The 23,626-nt window shown below is 44.1% G+C and overlaps 1 protein-coding gene across 5 annotated transcripts in view; it reads right to left on the bottom strand.

The window, feature by feature from the left end:
- TNS3 (tensin 3) overlaps positions 1-23,626 on the bottom strand; it is a 388,908-nt gene that overhangs the window by 163,035 nt on the left and 202,247 nt on the right. For all 5 annotated transcript variants that reach the window (XM_049894028.1, XM_049894024.1, XM_049894025.1 and 2 more), the window contains 3 exons: positions 21,365-21,477; positions 20,735-20,795; positions 19,846-19,921 (listed from right to left, as the gene is read on the bottom strand). In XM_049894028.1, coding sequence (XP_049749985.1) covers positions 19,846-19,921; positions 20,735-20,795; positions 21,365-21,477 — 250 coding nt within the window. The remainder of the gene's footprint in view (positions 1-19,845; positions 19,922-20,734; positions 20,796-21,364; positions 21,478-23,626) is intronic.

The raw sequence follows: 23,626 nt of genomic DNA, 5'->3' as shown, positions 1-23,626 counted from the left end.
ACATGATCTTATATACAGAAAACCCTAAGGATTCCTCAAGAAAACTACTGAAACTAGTAGAAGAGTTCAGCAGAGTATTCAGTATAAGAAAAACATACAAAAATCAGTTGGATTCCTCTACACTAACAAAAAGAACATAGAAGAGGAAATCACCAAATCAATACCATTTACAATAGCCCCCAAGAAGATAAAATACTTAGGAACAAATCTTACCAGAGATATAAAAGACTTATACAAAGAAAACTATAAAACACTTCTGCAAGAAACCAAAAGAGACCTACATAAGTGGAAAAGCATACCTGGCTCATGGATAGAAGACCTAACATTGTAAAAATGTCTATTCTACCAAAAATGATCTACAGATTTAATTCAGGTCCAAATTCCAATGACATTTTTTAATGAGATGGAGAAACGGATCACCAACCTCATATGGAAGGGAAAGCGGCCCCGGATAAGTAAAGCATTACCAAAAAGGAAGAATGTAGTGGGAGGCCTCACTCTACCTGATTTTAGAACCTATAATACGGCCACAGTAGTCAAAACAGCCTGGTACTGGTACAACAACAGATACATAGACCAATGGAACAGAATTGAGAATCCAGACTTAAATCCATCCACATATGAGCAGCTGATTTTTGACAAAGGCCTCAAAGCCATTAAATGGGGAAAAGAAAGTCTTTTTAACAAATGGTGCTGTCATTACTGGATATCCAACTGCAAAAAAATGAAACGACCCACACCTCACACCACGCACAAAAACTAACTCAAAATGGATCAAAGACCTAAACATAAAATCTAAAATGATAAAGATCATAGAAGAAAAAATAAGGACAATGTTAGGAGCCCTGATACATGGCATAGACAGTATACAAAACATTACTAACAATGCAGAAGAGAAACTAGATAACTGGGAGCTCCTAAAAATCAACCACCTATGTTCATACAAAGACTGCAACGAAAGAGTAAAAAGATTACCTGCAGAGTGAGAGAAAGTTTTTACCTATGACATTCCCGATTAGTTCCTGATCTCTAAAATCTACGTGATACGGCAAAAACTGAACTACAAAAAGACAAATAACCCAATTAAAAATGGGCTAAAGATATGAACAGATACTTCACTAAAGAAGACATTCAGGTAGCTAACAGATATGTGAGAAAATGCTAACGATCATTAGACATTAAAAAAAAAAAAAAAAACCCAGTGCATTAGACATAAAAAAAAAAAAGAAATGCAAATCAAAACTACAATGAGATTCCATCTCACTCCAACAAGGCTGCCATTAATCCAAAAAAATAAATGTTGGAGAGGTTGTGGAGAGACTGGAACGCTTACACACTGCTGGTGGGAATGTTAAAATTGTACAATCACTTTGGAAATCGATTTGGCATTTCCTTAAAAAGCTAGAAATAGAATTACCATAGGATCCAGCAATCTCACTCCTTGGAATATATCCTAGAGAAATAAAAGCTTTTACACGAACAAATGTATGCACACCCATGTTCATCGCAGCACTGTTTACGATAGCGAAAAGATGGAAGCAATCAAGGTGTCCATCAACAGATGAATGGATAAATAAATTATGGTATATTCACATAATGGAATACTACATATCAATAAAGAACAGTAAGGAATCTGGGAAACATTTCATAACATGGAGGAATCTGGAAGGCATTATGCTGAGTGAAATTAGTCACATGCAAAAGGACAAATATTATATAAGACCACTATTGTAAGAACTCGAGAAATAGTTTGAACAGAGAAGAAAATATTCTTTGATGGTTATGAGAGGGGAAAGGGAGGGAGGGAGGGAGAGGGGTATTCACTAATTAGATAGTAGATAAGAACCACTTTAGGTGAAGGGAAAGACAACATATAATACAGGCGAGGTGAGCATAACTGGACTAAACCAAAAGTAAAGAAGTTTCCTGAATAAACTGAACGCTTCGAAGGCCAGGATAGCAGGGGTCGGGGTTGGGGGACCATGGTTTCAGGGGACACCTATGTCAATTGGCATAATAAAATTTATTAAGAAAATATTGTGCATCCTACTTTGGAGAGTGGCGTCTGAGGTCTTAAACGCTAGATGCATCAATTGGTCTCAACCTACCTGGACCAAAAGAGAATGAAGAATATCAAGGACACAAGGTAATTACGAACCCAAAAGAAAGAAAAGGCCACATAAACCAGAGACTACATCAGCCTAAGAAAAGAAGAACTAGATGGTACCCAGCTACAACCTTTGACAGCCCCAACAGGGGAGACAACAGAGAAGCCCTGAGGGAGCAGGAGAGTAGTGGGATGCAGACCTCAAATTCTCATAAAAAGACCAGACTTAATGGTCTGACTGAGACTAGAAGGACCCCAGTGGTCACGGCCCGGAGACCTTCTGTTAGCCCAGGACAGGAACCATTCCCAGAGTCAACTCTTCAGACAGGGATTGGACTGGACAATGGGATACAAAAGGATGCTGGTGAAGAATGAGCTTCTTGGATGAAGTAGACGCTTGAGATAATGTTGGCATCTCCTATCCGGAGGGGAGATGAGAGGGAAGAGGGGGTTAGAAGCTGGTGGAATGGACATGAAAAGAGAGAGTGGAGGGAAGGAGCGGGCTGTCTCATTAGGGGGAGAGCAATTAGGAGTATATACCAAGGTATATATAAATTTTTGGATGAGAGACTGACTTGATTTGTAAACTTTCACTTAAAGCACAATTTTAAAAAAAAATTCCCATATGCTCTGCAAAAAAAAAACCAATAAAGCAAGGCCACAAAAAATCTCCAGCCCATGAGGGAGGCAGACACATAAACCCCCCACAACTTCAGTACAGAGAAAGTGATCTGCCCAATGAGCAGGGCATCTGCTAAGACATGGGGCACAGCTGAGTGCTTAGGCACTGTACTACCAGGACCAATGGTGGGAGAACTGAAAATCCAGAAATAAACCCATATATCTATAGTCAACTCATTTTTGACAAGGGTGCTAAGTCCATTCAATGGGGAAAGAAATGTCTCTTCAATAAATGGTGCATGGAAAATTGGATTTCCACATGCAGAAAAACGAAACAAGATCCATGCCTCTCACCATATACAAAAACAAACTGAAAATGGATTAAAGACCTAAATGTGAACTAAACCATAAAATTCTTAGAAGCAAAAACAGGGACAACACTGCTAGGCGTAGCTTATAAAAACAAATTATCTAATATAATGACAAAAGCACAAACAGCAAAAGACAAAATAAATAAATGGGACCTCATAAAAATTAAAAACTTTTGTTAATCAAAAGACTTTACCAAAAAAGTGAAAAGACAAGCTAGGACAATATCTTTGGGAAGCATATGTATGACAAGAATCAAATAACCAAAATATATATAAACCTTTGACAACAACAAAAAGACAAATAATCCAACCATAAAATGTACAAAGGACTTGAATAAACATTTCATCAAAGAGGACATTCAAATGGCCAACAAACACATGAAAAGATGCTCAGTGTAACTGGCCATCAGAGATATGCAAATCAAAACTACAATGAGATAGCATTGTAGATGGGTAAAATTAAAACAAACAAACAATATTGGCAAGGATGTAGGGAAATTGGAACCCTTATCCATTGCTGATGGGAATGCAAAATGGTACAGCCATTGTTAAAAACAGTAGGGCGGTTCCTCAAAAAACTGAAAATAGAACTACCATATGACCCAGAAATTTCACTCCAAGGTATATACCCAAAAGATTTGAAAGCAGACACTCAAACAGAGACTTGTACACAAATGTTCACTGCAGCACTATTCACAATCGACAAAACATGGAAACAACCTAAAAAACCATTAACAGATGAATGGATAAACAAAATATGGTACATACATATAATGGAATACTACTCAGCCAGTAGGAGAAATGAATTATTTTCCATGCTACAATATGGATGCAACTTGAAAACATTATACTGAGTGAAAAAAGTCAGCCACAAAAGGACAATTATGGTATGACCACTTGTTACAGATTGAATTGTGTCTCCCCGAAATACGTGTTGTAAATGCTACCCTCTATGCCTGTGGTTATAATAAATTTCTATTTGTTAAAGCCATCCACTTGTGGTATTTCTGTTATAGCACCACTAGATAATTAAGACATTACTTATCTAAAAAGTCAAGAAAATGCAAATGTATAGAGAAGAAAGTGGTTACCAGGGGTGGAAGGGAGGGGGAAAAGGGGGGCTAACAGTGATGGAAATATATCATTAAGGGTAGAATTACACAACCAATTATTGTAATTGCTGTCAAAAAGTTGTACAGGTACAAAAAGTTGAATTGGCAAAAGTTGTGTGATAGATATATTTACAACAACAACGACAAAAAAGAATAGCTGCTGATGCTTTCTGTGTACAAACAAAAACCTCACGGGATTTGGTTTCTTGGTTTGGAGCTTAGGGTCCGGTTTCATGGGACATCCCAGTTAACTGACCTACTTACATATTTAATGCTTCTGTTCTACCTCCTAGAACGTTACATAGTGCATGGGGTCTTAAAAGCCTGCAAGTGGCCATCTAAGGCACACCAATTGGTCTCTATTCACCTGGAGAACAGAGGAAGGAGAAGCAGGAGTAGGAGGAAGATATGGAATGTGTGGCTAACTGCCTCCATGCGGAATTGCCTCCTTTGCCATGAGACCAAGAGGACTGGATGACGCCTGGCTACTATTACTGAACATTTTGATCAAAGATTCTATAGAAGAATCCTGATCAAAAAGGGGGAAATGTAGAACAGAATTTCAAAATTATCATGGACTCCAGACTTCCTAGAGCCATGAGGGTTGAATGAACTCCTGAAACTATCGCCCTGAAATAATCTTTAAACCTTAAATCAAAACTATCCCCTGAAGTCTTCTTAAAACCAAACAATAGTTTAGCTTAACTACTAAAAAGAAAGACTGCCTTGAGCATTACGCTCTTTTAAGCACTATCTATATGAGATGTAATTGACAACAGCAACTCAAAAGATTAGACAGGAAACTTGCTGGGCTGGGAATCTATGTTAATGGGGGAAGAACAACTCTGAAAAGGAGGGTGAGAACGGCTGCGCAACTTAACAAATGTAATCAATGTCATTAATCAGGTACACGTAGAAACTGTGAAACTGGTGTTATGTTTTGCTGCATATATTCTGAGCAACTACAACAAAATGAATAAAATTAACAAAAGAAAAGCATTATACTCTAATTTTCTAGCGTGGCCAAATAAAAAATAGTAAGCAATGCATCCAGTAGCACTCATTTGTCAATATGTCGTTACAAGAGACCCAGGACTCGAACCTGAGCCCATAGGTGCAGATGTTTACATCACAACACACTGGCAACTCTCAGATCTTGCAAAAGTTACATTGTCTCTTTGGATTTTAAGTTTTCCAGCTGTACAACGGATAGTATAACAGTGACCTCACTATTTAGTTATGAAGATTAAATTGATACTACATAGGAATACAATATGTAAATCCCAAATTACGTATATTTTATTTTTGTATGTACATATGATTATAAACTTCTAGAGAGGAAGGGTCATAAGTACTCACATGTGTTGTATTGACTGGCTAGTGATCTCGATGGGAAGGTTCGCATATTTTAGTCTGACTGAACAACTTGGGCCAATCTCATTTCCCAATAGTTGCCTAAAAGCACGCCTGTGCCCAATGAGGCTGGGGAACAGGAGCGCAGGCCAGCCTTGAACTCCTTTACTCCTGGAGCACACCACGGGAAACAGCAGGCACAAGGCTGAATTCTGACTCAAAGAAGTTATCAATCAACCTGGTGTTTAAAGGCTGGGGACATGCTCATTAGTCAATCCCTAGGCTCCAAGGATATATCTTTATTTCAAACTCTCCATCAACAATAGAAAAGATGCCTTGGGCCAAGGAAGTCCAGGCTGGAGGTGGCAGCCCCCAGTGCACCCGCTCCAGACTCAGAAGTCAGCTCTGAAGATTCTTCAGGTCCTCTTCCCTGCCTGTACACCAGCTGTTCTCAGCAGTAGCTCCTATTCAGATTCAACTTTCCCCATGTTGTTAATGAAAATAGTAAAAAAGCAGGACCCTAAAGGACCACCTGATGGAACAGAGAGCCCCACCTTGTATCCAAACACTTTCCTGCTGTCCCCAGTCTATCCAGGTCACCAAGAAGCAGTGTCCTCAGGTCATGAGCTATGACCACAAATTTCAATGTTTAAAAAGCCTGATAGCCAACCTGCACAAGCCAAAGTACCTACGTCATTCAGGGCCAACACTAACCATGATTTCACTCAGGGTTGAAAGTGATTTCAAATGGTCACAATATTGTAATCCATTATGCAAAACTATCGAAAGGTTAGTGGGTATTGGCTGCAAATGAAAATAGAAACCAGTCCACTGAGCTGAGATCCCAGGGTGAATTAAGACCTGCCCGGGTCTAAAAGGCCCCGAATCAAGGAAGGCAGAAAGACATACACAGATCATCACAAATAGTGTCATGATGGATATAATAGAAGTCTATATAAACCATCTATCTGCCCTAGGAGCAAAGTCCCAGGAAAGAGCAAAGGGCACTTTCATTCTCCCTGATCTTATATGAGAGCCTGGGTAGGAAATAGCACGTTATAGAGCTATTTGCTTGAGACAGCTTCTTGAGGAGGCATCCCCTTGACATAGCATTCAGGTCATTGGAGTTAGGCCGCAGAGCCCAGCAACCATGAAGGCAAAACTTAAGTGGTCAATGGGTTTGCTCCAGAAGAAGAAGCAAGATGAAACATGCCAGGAGACCTGTTTACCAGCCCTGGACCAGAGACTGGGCGGGGGACAAGTTGGATCAGGTTGTTGGCTCCCCGCCAGATCCCTGCCAGCCTCAGACCATGTGCATTCCTGAGTGAGGTTACATAACCACGCTGCAGCTTGGGTTGCTTTTTGTGTTGCTCAGGAATCCACTTCCCCCTTGCTTGACAACGTTGTGTTTACTGAATGCTGCGAGGTCCTGAACTTTAGGAAAGAGTAGGCATTAAGAATCTGACTTAGAGAAAAGCACATTGCAAAGACGGGATGGGTTGGCTCTGTGTTGGGGAGTAGCTCTGGGGCAGGAAGTGTGTTACAGGGAGGGCAGGCAACAGGTCTACTTGGAGTCTGCAGTCCCCCCTCAGGGTAGCGTCATCCACAGTCAGCCTCAGTGAAGGAATAACAAAGGTAGCTCCGCTTTCCCAAGACATTTTCTAAGGCAGTGGTTAGAGGTGACGGTAGCCCTTAGCTCTATTTTAACTTCACCCATGTAATCGACATAACGGCACCCAACAACAACAAACATCTTTGTTACAACCACCTGTCTGTCAGTGTGTTGTACCGTAGTGGCTTGTGTGTTGCTATGATCTCAGAAGCTACGCCACAGGTATTTCAAATACCAGCAGGATCACCCATGATAGACAAGTTTCAGCAGAGCTTCCAGACTAAGATAGACAAGGAAAAAAGGCCTGGTGATCTACTTCTGAAAATTAGCCAATAAAAACCCTGTGAATCACAACAGGAGATTGCTCGAAAGTGCTGGATAGGCTTCCTAGGTTGGAAAGCACTCAAAATACTCAGTGGCTACAACAGTGGACTAGAACATATCGACAAAATTGTGAAGATGGGACAGGACAGGGCGACATTTCACTCTGTTGTCCATGGGGCCGCCACGAGTCGGAGTTAACTTGGAGGCAACTAATAACAACAATCATTGTTAACATGTCACAATGCAGAATCCCTCATGAGGAAAGACAGACAAATTTATCTGCAAAGTAGGCAGCCATTTACCAAAATTAAAAAGGGGAAAAATCGAAGAGAACCCGATGCAAGGATGCTGATGGCAAATAGCAAGTCACCCTTTAGAAGCTACTCTCCACCTTCCAGAGCGCCACTGCAGCCCAAGAAAATACCCAGATGGAGAAAACAGGCTGAGGCATCTGTAGACTTTTGCGTGGTAAATCTATGAAGCATTTTCTGCTGCTTAGGATCTTTTCCAAGTTATGACTGCTGCCAAATTCTTCCTGAGGAATGAAGTTGCCTGCATATTTGAACCTTCACACAGAAAATACCCTTTCAGTGATCCTCCCCCATCTGCAGCCGTCTTGACTTAAGTTATGCTCGGTGAATTTGCAGAGGTATGTATCAAGAAATGTAATATGTCAAAACGTAAGGATGGGGGCCAAATGAAAGCAGCATGTGTTCTCTATGTTTCCTAGGACAGTTTTGGTTCATTTGGTGATGGCGGAGGGGCCAGAATGGAGGAGTTCCTGGTGGTGCAGACAGTTAACACGCTGGATTGCTAACTGAAAGGTTGGAGGTTCAAGTCCACCCAGACGTGACTCAAAAGAAGGGCCTGGCTTTCAAAGCCATTGAAAACTCTATGGAGCACAGCTCTACTTTGATACACACGGGGTCGCCATGAGTTGGAGTCAACTTGATGGTGACAGGCTTTCTGTGTTACAAAGCCTCAAGAAACCTAGAACTGATTTAATAGTAGGAAGGAAGATGGCCCATTCAACCTCTAAGAATGCTCACGCAGTAACAAGGACAGGCCCAGTTCAGGGCCCATGCTGTGATTACGTGATGTAAACGAATGCTGGAGACAAATCATCGCCAAAGGCGCTGGGTGATGAGCAACACTTTGTTTCATAATGAATCTTCCCAAACATCCTAGACTGGTTTTATTTAATAAGCACATACTAAAAGTACTTTTAGTTTTATTAAAGATAGGTAACTGAACTAAACCTCTTAGCTCATCACTTCTATTAACAGCACCAGGAAAAATGATCCTTTGTCATGGAAAAACACCACTTTTCAGCTGTCACCCACATCATCCTCCCACCATCTGATAACATTTCAGAAAATAAGTGCAGAGTCTACAAAAATGACTCAAAAACACAGGAAGTATAAATCAGATAATAAAACAACCCTAAAATAGTCCATGTTAGGAGTGAACAAAGCAGCAAGAAAGGAATCATTTTATCAAAGTAAGTCTCTCCTGTGAAAAGATAGGGGTATTGAATTCACCAGCATTTCACAGGGCAACAAATAACTCATGGGAACAGCACCTCCATACATGAAATGCTCAACCCAAAAAACTGCACTGCTGAGCCAAGGTCTGAATCTCAGGATGCTTGTGAGTGCACCTGGAATCACACACACGCATGAGTCATCACGCTGCTTGCCACCATGAACAGAAGGAGGACAGCAGGTCCCTGTGACATGAGGCTTGCGAGTGTGGTAGTTCTGGGAGCAGGTTTTGAGCAGAAAGCCTGGCTCAGCCTACTAGCCTGGCCCTGGCCAGTTGTTCCTCTGCTCCCAGCCTCAGGCTCCTTGCCTGGAGGAGGATGGGACAACGACAAAGCACTTGGCACAGTGCCCAGCGACTGACCAGCACTATAGCATGTGTGGGCCGTCCTGCCTCCTCTCTCACTTTTCAGACATGTGCTGTGTGTCTGTCCACTCTCTGACCAAAATGGAGACGGCTTGGGGAGTGTGAGGTCAGTAACAAACGGCTCTGCCTTCGCATTGCACAGCATCCACTGGGGAGGCAAAACTGTGGGCACAAAGAGACAGGTGACTGGTGTGCATGGGACAGTATTAACAAGGCAAGAGGAAAAGGACAGGTGGCACGTGCAAAACATGACAACTAATGCATACTGCCGGAGCTGAATGACTAGAAGGGAGTAGGGACAAGGAGGGATTTGTGGTCTTGGGAAGGGGGTTGGGCAGACGGCCATGGAAGCAGGGAGATGCTGTGGCTAGATTGGGCTTTAAATGGTGCTTCCTGGAGGACAGGTCAGAGGGGAGTGTAATCATCTATGGTCCTGGGGAGAAGGGAGGAAAACTCAGGAAACCTTCTACATGCAAAGTCCATGGCTGATTAGATATGGAGGGGGCAAGGGCGATATCAAGGATGGAGGTCACATTTCTAGTTTGGGGAAGGGCTGGGCAGGAAGTCCTGGAAATCAGCAGGCATAGAACAGGATGGTGAGATTAATTCTGCAGAAGAGGTGTTGGTGGCAGCCTGGAGCAGCCAAGCAGAATTTAGCAGGCTATCGATATCAAAGGCTGAGTCTGGGGGCCATGGCAAATAAAAGGCAGAGGAGACCCAGGAACAGTCGGAAGGGAAGGAGGAGCTGTGCTCTGAAGACTGGAGTGTAGAAGACACCAGTGGAGTGGATAGCTACAGAGGGGCTGGAGGGGCTCCAATGAGGGGTGGACAAGGAAGAGGCTTCTCACCAGAGGCAGGGATAGAACGACAGATGCTGAGGAATGCAACGAAGATGGCCAGAAGGTGAGGGCTACAGACATGGCCAAGTGGAGACCCCTGCTGTCAGGCAGAAGTGAAGAGCACCAAGGTCACTAAGTTGAGTGGAGAACGGAAAGGGGGTGAGTGCAAACCATCCGAATTTGAAAATGTGGATGAGAGAGAGGGACAGAAACTAGCTGGTACCCAGGAGGGATAAAGAATCACGAGAGGGCCTGGCCTGGCACTGCTTACAGGCCAAAATGAAGGCACCAACAGTGAAGTGCAGGTGAGGGGAAGACACAGAGAGAACAGAGCAGAGATGGGCTGGAATGGCAAGGGCAGGCTGGGCATGTTGGTCTTGGAGGTCACAAGTAAGCCAGGAGAAGAGGGGAGAGCATGCCGGGCTTCCTTCTCTCGTGCAGCAGCCCACATCAGCACAGCCCTGTGTTCCTCCAGGATACAAGCTCAACTGTAAGTGCTGACGCTTCGTGAAGTCATTACCATCACCCATTAACGCAGGCCTCTCGACGGCAGTGGGTTTTCTCTTTTATGAATCCGGCAGGTGCACCTGTACACCTGTCACGTCTGCTCTAACCTTCTAGCTTCTCAAGGCTGAGCTCTGCCTCGGGGACACTCTCTAGTTCTTCACCTCTGAGAAGTCAGGCCCATGCCTGCACCTGACCATTAGAGTGGGCTCCTAGCACAGTCCTGGAACTGGCCGTTGGTCTTCTAATGTGTTCCTCATGTCAACAGCTCCTGGCTCTCCAACCCTGATGCTCTTCTTGGTGGCCTGTGTTCTAACATGAACCGGCCATTTCCATCTACTTTTCTAGCCCTGGATTCTCTATTCTCTTCTCAGCTATGAGGGCCTCTTTCCCCTTGATTACCCTGCCTGCAGTAACTGTTACACACAGTCCTAGGACCCTACGCCCCACTCAGGACCTCATGAGTCCTCAAGTGCTGTAAAACAGGGAATCCACAGAGCACCCCAACAATTAGACTGTTGGCTCCTGAGGACAAGAGCTGCCTGTCTTTGTGTCTTCAGCCCATCAGCACCTTCTTGTCACAGGCCTGCAGTACCTCATTCCATACTGGCAAACAGCAGGGGCCCCACAAATGCTTGCTGGCAAGATTTTCCTTTACTTGCAGCTCCCACTTAGAATGTCTCTGCTCAGCACTGAAGAGATTCATCATTTTGAGTTGGACACGAGATTTCTCAGAAGGTCCAAATAATAATTATTCCAAACTTCCTGCCATATTGAAATTAACTGTTCATGAGGGCAATAAAGAAGGACCAGAAATGTCCAGACCCTACAGTGAATGGCCTGTATAGCTGACGGATGAAATGCCATTTATAAATGATACATTTGGAAACACCCAGGGGCCAATGCCACATGATGAAAGGTACCTTTCCTGTGGCTTCTGGTGCCCAGAATGCATCATCCTTTATCTAAAGACACTTTGGGCAGCACTGCCCTCACATACCCAGGAACTGTGCTTCCCTGAGCTTGTACAGCACACAGCTTTCATGCTGCCCCTAATGCCAAGGGGTTTCACCGAGGAATAGCGTGCAGTCATGGGAATGCATCACAGCCAAGTCCAGGCACATCTGTCGGTGGGCACTGCCTTCACCCACTCATGCCTCCTCTCCACCTGCCCCATCTCACTCCTGGACTGGCCTCCCTGTAACCAAGGCCAAACAGCTTCCCTCCCACTCCATGTCCCCTCCGAAGAGCCCTCCCCCACCTGGCAGAGCCACACCCCAGGTGCCATGATGGAACTCAGGCTCTGGTGGTGTTGACCCTCCGAGAAGCTGTTTCTCGCCTAGGAGGCCAACAGGGGAGCTCTTGGCTGCAGTAAAGGCTAGGCTGTTGCAGCAGCTGTGGTGGCAGGGAGGAGGTGGCATGTGATAGGGCTACAGGCAAGAAGGTTGGTTGGACACCACTGTGGAGGGATCTACCCAGGGGTTCTTTTAAAGCATCACCAGCCCAGAAGGAGGAGGCAGGTGGCCACCTGGCAGCCAAGCCACAATCTGGTCTAGTGGATAACAATGATAATGACCATGACACAAACCCACATTGATTGGGCCTTTACCCTCTGCCAGGTGCTATCCTAAGAGATTTATGTGCATTAACTCATTAAATCCTCACAAGGTATGATCCTCACTTTACAGAAGGGGAACTTCAAGCTCAGAGAGCTTGAGTGACTGGCACAGACTCCCTTTAAATGGTAGACCTGGCTGGAACTCAGACTTGGGCGACTCTAAAGCCAGTTAGTCCCTGTGGTTCCCCACAGACGTCTCCATTCTTCATGGAATGTAAAAAATGTTCATTGTGGCACTTTAAATAGTATCCAAAAGGGGGAAATAACCAAAATGTCCATCAAGAGATGAATGGATAACAACGGAACACTATTCAGCCATGAAAAGAAATGAAGTCCTGATATACACTACAACTTGGATGAACCTTGAAAACATTATGTTGAGTGAAATAAGTCATTCACAAAAGGACAAATACTGTATGATCTCACTTATATGAAATAAGCAAATATACAGAAACTAAATATTGTTAGTGGTTACATGAGGAGGGAGTGGGGAAAGAAAAGTTTTTCCTTATGGGGCATTGAGTTTACGACTGAGGACATGGGATCTTCATTTTTATGGATCTCACTCCGTGAGAATTTGCGAGATTTCAGAACGGGGGAGGAAAAAGTTCACCATCCATTACCAAGGGATTTTAAAATGCAAATTTTTAGGGGAAATTAATGAAAATCCTCAAAACCTTTGACTGTGTCATTTATAATAAAAATAAAAAGGTAACTCTTGCACATTCTTACCTTCTTGTTAAAGAAGGACAACAAAGACTATGTAAAGATTATATTTACAGTATTCTGTGCATACCTGGCGGAAACCCTGGTGGCGTAGTGGTTAACTGCTACGGCTGCTAACCAAAGGGTCGGCAGTTGAAATCCACCAGGCGCTCCTTGGAAACTCTATGGGACAGTTCTACTCTGTCCTATAGTGTCGCTATGAGTCGGAATCGACTCGATGGCACTGGGTTTGGTTTTTTTGGTTTATGCATACCTGGGGAATGACAAATTGAAGAGGAATAACATCATGTTCATTACCAAAAAGAACATTTCAAGATCTATCCTAAAGTGTAATGCTGTCAGTGATAGGATAATATGCATACACCTACAAGGAAGAGCTCGATGGCACTAGTTTTTTTTTTTTTTTACAAGGAAGAGCAGTTAATGTGACTATTATTCAAATTTATGTACCAACCACTAATGCCAAAGATAAAGAAACTGAATATTTTTATCAACTTCTGCAGTCTGAAATTGATCAAACATGCAATCAAGATGCATTGATAATTACTGGTGATTACAATGTAAAAGCTGGAAACAAAGAAGAATCAGTAGTTGGAAAACATGGCCTTAGTGACACAAACAATGAGGATGATTGCATGATGGAATTTTGCAATATCAAGGATCCATTCATTGCAAATACCTTTTTCTAACAACATAAACAGCAACTATACAAGGTGGACCTCGCCAAATGGAATACAAAGGAATCATATAGACTACATCTGCAGAAAGAGATGACAGAGAAAGCTCAATATAATCAGTCAGAACCAGGCCAGGGGCCAATTGCGGAATATACCATCAATTACTCACATACAAGTTCAAGGCAAAGAAAATTAAAACAAGTCCACTCGAGCCAAAGTACAACCTTGAGTATATCTCGCCTGAATTTACAGACCATCTCAAGAACAGGTTTCACACACTGAACACTAATGACCAAAGACCAGACAAGCTGAGGAAGGACATCTTACATGGAGAAAGCAAAAGGTCATTAAAAAGACAGGAAAAATAAAAAAGACCAAAATGGATGTCAGAAGAGACTCTGAAAGTCGCTGTTGAACACAGAGCAGCTAAACGGAAAGGAAGAAATGATAAAGTAAAACACTGAACACAAGATTTCAAAGGGTGGCTCAAGAAGACAAAGTAAAGTATTATAATGAAACGCTCAAAGACCTGGATACAGAAAACCAAAATGGAGGAACATACTCACCATTTCTTGAGCTTAAAGAACTGAAGAAAAAATTCAAGCCTCAAGTTGCAATATTAAAGGAGTCTACAGGCAAAGTATTGAATGACACAGGAAGCATCAAAAGAAGATGGAACGAATACACACAGTCACTCTACCAAAAGAAATTGGTCAACACGCAACCATTTCAAGAGGTAGCATGGTATTGAAGGAAGTAGTCCATACTGCACTGTAGGCATTGGCAAAAAACGAGGCTCCAGGAATTGATGGACTACCAACTGAGATGTTTCAACACATGGATGCAATGCTGGAAGCATTCAATCATCTATGCCAAGAAATTTGGAAGAGAGCTACTTGGCCAACCAACTGGAAGAGATCCATATTTGTGCTGAACTCCAAAGAAAGGTGATCCAACAGAATCCAGAAATTATTCAACAATATCACCAATATCACAAACAAGTAAAATTTTGCTGAAAAGAATTAAAAAATGTTTGCAGCAGTACATCGACAGGGAAGTGCCAGAAATTCAAGCCATGTTAGAAGAGAGCGTGGAACGAGGGACAACTTGCTGATGTCAGATGGATCTTGGCTGAAAGCAAAGAATACCAGAAAGATGTTTACCCGTGTTTTATTGACTACACAAATACATTCAACTGTATGGATCATAACAAATTATGGATGACATTGAGAAGAATGAGAATTCCAGAACACTTAATTGTGCTCAAGAGGAACCTGTACCTAGGCCAAGAGGCAATGGTTCAAACAGAACGAAGGGACGCTGCGTGGTTTAAAATCAGGAAAGATGTGTGTACGGGTTGTATCCTTTCACCATACTTCTTCAATTTATCCCCCATGTGCCTGTCAGTTTGTCATACTGTGGGGGCTTGAGTGTTGCTGTGATGCTGGAAGCTATGCCACCAGTATTCAGATACCAGCAGGGTCACCCATGGAGGACAGGTTTCAGCTGAGCTTCCGGACTAAGACAGACTAGGAAGAAGGACCTGGCAGTCTACTTCTGAAAAGCATTAGTCAGTGAAAGCCTTATGAATAGCAGCAGAACATTGTCTGATATAGTGCTGGAAGATCAGCCCCCAAGGTTGGAAGGCACTCAAAAGATGACTGGGGAAGAGCTGCCTCCTCAAAGTAGGGTCAACCTTAATGACATGGATGGAGAAAAGCTTTCGGGACCTTCATTCGCTGATGTGGCACAACTCAAAATGAGAAGAAAAAGCTGCAAACATCCATACTAATCGGTAGTTGGAATGTACGAGGCATGAATCTGGGAAAATTGAAAATCATCAAAAATGAAATGGAACACATAAACATTGATATCCTAAGCATTAGTGAGCTGAAATGGACTGGTATTGGCCATTTTGAATCAGACAATCATATAGTCTACTATGCTGGGAATGACAACTTGAAGAGGACTGGTGTTGCATTCATCGCCAAAAAGAACGTTTCAAGATCTATCCTGAAGTACAACGCTGTCAGCGATAGGATAATATCCATATGCCTACAAGGAAGACCAGTTAATTAGACTATTATTCAAATTTATACACCAATAACTAGAGCCAAAGATGAACAAATAGAAGATTTTTATCAGCTGCTGCAGTCTGGAATTGATAGAACATGCAATCAAGATGCATTGATAATTACTGGTGATTGGAATGCAAAAGTCGGAAACAAAGAAGAAGGATCAGTAGTTGGAAAATATGGCCTTGGTGGTAGAAACAACGGCAGAGATCGAATGACAGAATTTTGCAAGACCAACGACTTCTTCATTGCAAATACCTTCTTTCAACAACATAAATGGCAACTATACATATGGACCTCACCAGGTGGAACACACAGAAATCAAATCGACTAAATCTGTGGAAAGAGACGATGGAAAAGCTCAATATCATCAGTCAGAACAAGACCAGGGGCCAACTGAGGAAAAGACCATCAATTGCTCCTATGCCAGTTCAAGCTGAAACTGAAGAAAATCAGAGCAAGTCCACGGGAGCCAAAATATGAGCTTGAGTACATCCCACCTGCATTTAGAGACCATCTGAAGAACAGATTTGACACACTGAACATTAGTGACCGGAGACCAGACGAGTTATGGAATGACATCAAGGACATCATACATGAAGAAAGCAAGAGGTCACTGAAAAGGCAAGAAAGAAAGAAAAGACCAGGATGGATGTCAGAGGAGACTCTGAAACTTGCTCTCGAATATCAAGCAGCTAAAGCAAAAGGAAAAATTGATGAAGTAAAGAACTGAACAGAAGATTTCAAAGGGCGTCTTGAGAAGACAAAGTAAAGTATTATAATGACATGTGCAAAAAGCTGGAGATGGAAAACCAAAAGGGAAGAACACGCTCAGCGTTTCTCAAGCTGACAGAACTGAAGAAAAATTCAAGCCTCGAATTGCAATAGTGAAGGATTCTATGGGGAAAATATTAGACGATGCAGAAAGCATCAAAAGAAGATGGAAGGAATATACAGAGTCATTATACCAAAAAGAATTAGTCGATGTTCAACCATTTCAAGAGGTGGCATATGATCAGGAACCGATGGTCCTGAAGGAGGAAGTCCAAGCTGCTCTGAAGGCATTGGTGAAAAACAAGGCTCCAGGAATTGATGGAATATCAATTGAGAGGTTTCAACAAACAGATGCAGCGCTGGAGGTGCTCACTCGTCTATGCCAAGAAATATGGAAGACAGCTTCCTGGCCAACTGACTGGAAGAGATCCATATTTAGGCCTATTTTCAACAAAAGGTGATCCAACTTAATGTGGAAATTATAGAACAACATCATTAATATCACATGCAAGCAAAATTTTGCTGAAGATCATTCAAAAATGGCTGCAGCAGTCTATTGACAGGGAACTGCCAGAAATCCAGGCCAGTTTCAGAAGAGGACATGGAACCAGGGATATCATTGCTGATGTCAGATGAATCCTGGCTGAAAGCAGAGAATACCAGAACGATGTTTACCTGTGTTTTATTGACTATGCAAAGGCATTCGGCTGTGTGGATCATAACAAATATGGATAACATTGCAAAGAATGGAAATTCCAGAACACTTAATTGTGCTCATGAGGAACCTTTACATAGATCAAGAGGCAGTTGTTCAGACAGAACAAGGGGATATTGACTGGTTTAAAGTTAGGAAAGGTGTGTGTCAAGGTTGTACTCTTTCACCACACCTGTTCAATCTGTATGCTGAACAAATAATCCGAGAAGCTGGACTATATGCAGAAGAACCGGGCATCAGAATTGGAGGAAGACTCATTAACAACCTGTGTTATGCAGATGACACAACCTTGCTTGCTGAAAGTGAAGAGGACTTGAAGCACTTACTAATGAAGATCAAAGAGCACAGCCTTCAATATGGATTACACCTCCACATAAAGAAAACAAAAATCCTCACAACTGGACCAATGAGCAACATCATGATAAACAGAGAAAAGGCTGAAGTTGTCAAAGATTTCATTTTACTTGGATCCACAATCAACAGCCATGGAAGCAGCAGTCAAGAAATCAAAAGACACATTGCATTGGGTAAATCTGCTGCAAAAGACCTCTTTAAAGTGTTGAAGAGCAAAGATGTCACCCTGAAGACTAAGGTGCACCTGACCCAAGCCATGGTATTTTGAATCGCATCATATGCATGTGAAAGCTGGGCAATGAATAAGGAAGACCGAAGAAGAACTGACGCCTTTGAATTGTGGTGTTGGCCGAGAATATTGAATATACCATGGACTGCCAAAACAACAAACAAACCCGTCTTGGAAGAAGTATAACCAAAATGCTCCTTAGAAGCAAGTATGGCAAGGCTGCATCTTACATATTTCGCACATGTTGTCAGGAGGGATCCGTCTCTAGAGAAGGACATCATGCTTGGCAGAGTACAGAGTCGGCAGAAAAGAGGAAGACCCTCAACGAGGTGGATTGACACAGTGGCTGCTACAATGAGCTGAAGCATAACAATGATTGTGAGGATGGCTCAGCACCGGGGAGTGTGTTGTTCTGTTGTGCATGGGGTCGCTATGAGTCGGAACTGACTCAACAGCACCTAACAACAACAACAGTTCAATCTCTATGCTGAGCAAATAATCCGAGAAGCTGGACTATATGAAGAAGAACGTGGCATCAGGATTGGAGGAAGACTCATTAACAACCCTCGATATGCAGATGACACAACCTTGCTTGCTGAAAGTGAAGGGAACATGAAGCAGTTACTAATGAAGATCAAAGATTACAACCTTCGGTATGGATTATACCTCAACATTAAGACAACAAAAATCCTCACAACTGGGCCAAAAAGCAGCAGCATGATAAATGGAGAAAATACTAAAGTTGTCAAGGATCCAAAATCAATGCTCATGGAATCAGCAGTCAAGCAATCAAAGGACACACTGCATTGGCCAAATCTGCTGCACGAGAGCTCTTTAAAGTGTTGAAAAGCAAAGATGTCACTTGAGGAATAAGGTGTGCCTGATCCAAGCCATGGTGTTTTCAATTGCCTCATATGCATGTGAAAGCTGGACAAGGAGTAAGAAAGAACAAAGAAGAATTGATGCCTTTGAATTACGGTATTGGCAAAGAATATCGAATATACCGTGGACCGCCAAAAGAATGAACAGATCTGTCTTGAAAGAAGTACTGTTAGAATGTTCCTTAGAAACGAGGATGGCAAGACTTCATCTCACTTACTTTGGACATGTTATCAGGAGGGACCAGTCCCTGGAGAAGGATATCATGGTTGGTAAAGCAGCGGGTCAGCGAAAAAGAGGAAGACCCTTGTAAAGGTGGATTGACATGGTGGCTGCAACAATGGGCTCAAACAAAGCAACAATTGTGAGGATGAGGCAGGACCAGACAGTGTTCTGTTCTGCTGTACATAGGGTTGCTATGAGTCAGAACCGACTGGATGGCACCTGACAACACCAACATGCATGTTTAAAGCAACAGATACTTACCATAAAGGTTTTCCTTATTTTATACAAAATCTGTCCTAATATTATTTGAAAAAATTATAAACTTTTCTACTTTCAACATACATGAAAGGTAAAAATTTAGCAGCTAATCTCAGCCAAGAACCAAATTACCCGAGATTCAAAACTGTTTTGATCATTAGCCAAGCCGTAAATGCACTACCTGTATTTCACCCTTTCGCTATTAATGATAAATATTTTATTCTTGCACCTACACCCTGCAGGTCTCATTGTCATGTTAAGACTGCAAACACGATCAGGAAGTGAGAGGCCTCAGATGCTCTGTGGCTCAGTCAGGACTTTAATTTCAAGTTTACCTAGTGGCTGTATAATGAAAGAGAAATGAGGACAAAGATTTCTTCTGCCTCTTTAATTAAAGTCGTTCGAAAATTAACCAAATGCCTACAGTAAGGGTTATTTTTCATTTTTCCTATGGGCTTTTTTTTTGGGGGGGGGGGGGACAATGTTTTAAGATAAAATGGTTTTCCCTTTGCATCGTTGTCCCTGAGCAGGGAGGGCAGCCCCGGCAGACTTGGGGACACTCACCATGATGTCCCCCTTCAGGAGCTGCGCCGGCTCGATGGCGATGCAGACCCTGCTGTGGTTTTCCGGGCTGACATTGCTTTGGGATAAACAAAAGCGTGAATAAGTGTGCAAGTGCTTGATGTAACGGGAAGAAAACATCTTGAGAAAAGCAACACTACAAGTGAAAACCCAGCAATTACACAACATGGCCTGATTTGCTCAGCAACCCAGCCATCTAAGAATCTAGTCTATGAAAATGAGTGCAAACAGGTACAAAAAGTGGCCAGGCCAGGGAGGGTTGGACAGCATTTCCGGGGGCGGGCCGTGACCTGCAAGCACCTGGCCCGGCCCAGCCCTGGTGTGTGGGGCATGCAGACTGCTGCAACTGCTGTAGAAACCCTAAGGGCGACTGCCGATGTGGCAGCAACATTTAGAGTCCAGAGCGAGTACAGAAACATGGACACCAGCTATTGCAAGTGGTGACCCTACAATGGGAACATTTTTTACCTTTATTAGCTCTCCACTCGTGCCCATACAAGGCTTTTTCAAAACTAAAAAAAAAGCCCAGAAATCCCTAGAATTGCTGGGTATGTGTGGTAACCCAGTGTCTAAAATCCAAAGGACAGAGAAAAAATGCAACCAGTACTTGTCATGGGACTCTTGCCCATATGTTCACTCTCAAATGGCAAATGACCCTCTCTCCCCTCGAAGCCCCAGCACCCACGCCCCTTTGCCAGTCTGGAGTGACAGCACTCAGACTGGAAGGAGGTAGAGGTGGTGAGGGAGACTTGGTAGCCAGTCTCCCTGTGCGCCCCTCTGGGCTCTCTGCCAGCTATCTCACCCCACCCTCTCCCTGCGGAAGGAGCAGCTCGGGCCCCCCCACAACCTCCAGGTGTCAGAACACACTTACTAGATCCCCGACGTGTAGACAGGCTGCATGGCCTGGTAGAGCTTCAGAAAGGGCCGGCACACTGAAAGAGAGGCAGTTAGCCGTCAGACACCCCCCACCTGGGCAGTGTCCGGCAGCAGGAACCCACAGGCATGAGGCAAACAGAGAGAGGGGCATTAGCAGGCAAGGAGCCTGCTCGTGCTGCCCCAGAGGTTCAGGTATAAGGGGACCACAGGCTGCAGTTCTGTGTCCTCCTGTCAAGTCACTTTGAAGGGGCTTCGGGAGATGAGGTGTCTGATGTGACTTAGGAGGACAGTCATTGAGATGAGTGGGTGGGCTGAGGCCTCTTCCCTGCTCGGATCCTCTCAGAACTCGTAGGTGTTGCTGGCCCAGGATGTCACCACAGAGTGCCAGGGGAAAAGGACACTCCAGCCCACCTCACTGAACACCCGTCCTCTGATGCTAGTCAGCCTCATCAGACCAAGACACTGCTCTGCCTATAGGGTGGTGGCCCATGACAACCACTGAGGAACAGAAACTTGCTGGTCCTCAAAGAAGGAGAAGGGAGGCTTGCTTCAATCCAGAAAGCCAGGAGCACCACTGCACCTGCGTCAGCAAATCCCAGCACCACCGCTGCATGCCATCACTCACCTCCACCTGTGTCGAAGTTGGGGATGCCGTGCAGGATGACAAAATGCAGGAACAGTGGCGAGGCGTTCATTTTCACCGACCCAGACAGGAGGCCACTGAGGAACTGCACATACCTGCAAAGGACAGGAGCTCAGAGCTTCCAAGGGGCACCCCCGGCCCCACCCCACGTGTAAGCACAGCCAGGAAGGGGAGGATGAAGACATGTGGACCCAGAGCCTGCCAGACTTAGGGCTCTGGGGGGGAGGGGGCGGGGGGATGCCATCCTAGCTGCTGACAACATGACGAGTTTTCAGCATCCTTTGGCCAACTTCCCTACAGAGCCTCAGGGAGGAACTTGGAAATCCATCATACACCTCTGGGGGACTTCCACACAGAGCACCTACTGTGTGCCTGGAACCAGGGATCCGGGACCATAAAGCAGCCTCTTAGCCCGCAGCTGCCCACGCTGGATCCCCGCTGTGGCACGAGCCTGAGGCTGTGTAGTCCCAGGTGCAGGAGCCCCCATACCCTCCACGCATCCATGTGCTGGGCATCACGACCCTGTGGCTGAAGTCCAGAGAAGGTGAGGCAGGAGCACAAAGGACCTGCCACAATGTGTGTGCTCCCTCCAGCTGAAGCTGCCCTCTGAGGCGGCACAATTACCTGTCCAGCCATTCCACCTCCATCACCTGTGTTCTCTCAGCACACCCATGACCATCCTTGGTCCCATCATGGAGTCTCTGCTTGGTGCAAATGTTTAATGCACACTCCTGCTAACTGCAAGTCTGGAAGTTCAGGTCAACCCACAGATGCCTCACAAGAAAGGACTAGTGATCTGCTTCTGAAAACTCAGCCATCAAAGCCCGGAAAAGCACTACTCTGACACACGTGAGGTCACCATGAGTAGGAGTCCACTCATGGCCAATAGATTCCCACCATAGTGAAGCCTGCAGAGGCCACATCTGATTGGCCAGAGGTCCCCTGACCTTCAAATACATGTATGAAACCCCGGCTTCTGAACTCTTGCACTGCTTCTATCTGTATTTTCTCCCTGGCTTCTCCTCAGGCCCCCATCTCCACTCTGGCTAAGTCAACACCTACTACATGCCTGGAAGACATGACTTCTTTTTTCTACTTCCTCTTCTTTGATAAAGTGATTAATTAAACACTGTGCACCTGTATCAATGCTGACTTCAGACATCTTCTCTGTGCATGCGGGGGCTGCGAGAGAAGTTTCCACAGCAGGAGGGTTGTATCTTCGTGGTACTCGACAGATGTGGCAGTAATGATGGAGAAGTGAGTATAGACACCAGCCATGCTCTCGCCTTGGCCATTCCCTCCACCTGGAGAGTCTCTTGTTTTCCCTGCAAATCTCATCTCTCGTGCACGTGACTAACATGTGGCAGCTCCTTCCCTCCAGGTCCTCTCCCTGGCTTCTCAACCCCCTCCCATGCCCTGCATGCATCCCCAATGCACCCTGCAAGCACATGCCGCCATAGCACGCAACACCTTACACTCAATCTATTTGTTCCCATGTCTTTCCTGCCAAAGTACTGCAGTCTTTGCAAGAGAAAAAAAATAAATAAAAAACCAAAACACCCACAGTCTAATCATCTATGTATATCTCTAATGCCTGCAGCAGAACCTAGCAAACGGGGGCAGTCAGTGAGTACTGACTGACAGAGGTCAATGCCAACACTGCTCGCAGAGGACTATTCAGGCTTCCAACCACCCAGGCCCAGTCCATTTCCCTCTGAACCAAGAACACGCCATCCCACATCTGAAATGGCCACTAAGCTTAACCTCGTTTATCTTAAAAAAAAAAAAAAAAAAAATCTCTAATTTATGCTGGCAATTCAGACACAGGCCATTATGTCAAACAGCTGAATCCGTATACAAAGCAAACTGAACAAAAAGAAATTTCTGGTAAACACTAAAAAAAATAGGAGAGTGTTAGAAAGGAAGTTATGCTTCTATTTTTCATAGAAAACAAGGCATTCCAGTACTTCAACTTTCTTGACGGCAAACACTTTCTTCTTGTTTAAGACAGCACAAAACCTCGCAATGCTGCTGGTGGACTTCAAGGGGTGGGTCACCAGGCCCTGAGAGCCCAGATGACGAGGCCCACACAGTGGGTCTCGCCACCAGAGGGCGCCCACACTGCTGCCCTTTCTGGCATTTTCTTCCTTGACAAGATTTCTTAACTTCTACTGTACTTTAAAATAGAAATGGGTGAACAGTTCAATTATTTTTAATCTCCTAAATTTTACCGAAGGAGCCACG

Source organism: Elephas maximus, chromosome 8, assembly GCF_024166365.1.
Source record: "Elephas maximus indicus isolate mEleMax1 chromosome 8, mEleMax1 primary haplotype, whole genome shotgun sequence".
In the NCBI taxonomy this organism is placed as follows: Eukaryota; Metazoa; Chordata; class Mammalia; order Proboscidea; family Elephantidae; genus Elephas; species Elephas maximus.
This window is presented reverse-complemented; position numbering and strand designations above follow the sequence as displayed.